The 723-nt window shown below is 47.9% G+C and overlaps 1 protein-coding gene across 1 annotated transcript in view; it reads right to left on the bottom strand.

Moving 5' to 3' along the window:
- Positions 1–227, bottom strand: part of AMMECR1 (Alport syndrome, mental retardation, midface hypoplasia and elliptocytosis chromosomal region gene 1) — a 122,056-nt gene extending 121,829 nt beyond the window's left edge. Inside the window, exon 1 of the mRNA XM_015567786.1 lies at positions 198–227. Within this exon, the coding sequence (XP_015423272.1) occupies positions 198–227 (30 nt within the window). The remainder of the gene's footprint in view (positions 1–197) is intronic.
- Positions 228–723: the final 496 nt, after the last annotated feature.

Raw genomic sequence — 723 nt, 5'->3', positions numbered from 1 at the left:
CGTGTGGAAGGGGAGAAGGAAACGACCAGGAGAAAACGGAGAGTGGAAGCGAAGGGCGGAGGTGGGCACTACCTAGGAAGGAGGGAAGGGAAACTAGCTGGAGGGCAGGGGGCAGCGGGGAGAAGAAAGTCCGAAGTAAGTATCCAAGTCCCAAAGCACAGCTCGATGACCGGAGCTGCACATGGTGTTAGTGATACTTGAGCCGAGTTACTTGGAACCTGAGCCATCGGCCTCAAATACGCTGGTTGCTGAACTGCTGGAGTGTGAGCAAGCAGGTGCTCAGAGTTCCACACCTGAGGCCACTCCTATACTGGTAAAGTAGGCACAAAGCATCGGGGAAATGGCCACACTGCTGTCGCTTTAATACCAATCTAAGCATGCACCGGGCGTTTTCCAAAAGTATGGTAAAAGAGCAATACTGTGTCCTTTCCCTATGGACAAATATGCATCTAACATATGATGTATGAATTGAATCTATATATCCACTACTCGTTCCCCAACTATCTCTACTTGCTCCATGAAAATGTTTAGAAGCAAAAAGTAAAGTCCTAACCAACACATCACTTGTTCAAAGATGCTAACTGTGCTCTGGAGCCTGCAGTGGTGGGTTATGGATGTGTGTGTGTGTGTGTGTGTGTGTGTGTGTGTCTTGGAAACAAACCAAGAGAAATATGTCTTTGGTCAGCACAGACCTTACAGGTAAATAGGGCAAGTACTGTAATG

The sequence above is a fragment of the Myotis davidii genome, unplaced genomic scaffold (genome assembly GCF_000327345.1).
Source record: "Myotis davidii unplaced genomic scaffold, ASM32734v1 scaffold1383, whole genome shotgun sequence".
Lineage (NCBI taxonomy): Eukaryota > Metazoa > Chordata > Mammalia > Chiroptera > Vespertilionidae > Myotis > Myotis davidii.
Note: the sequence above shows the minus strand (reverse complement) of the source record. Positions and strands in the feature narration are given on the sequence as shown.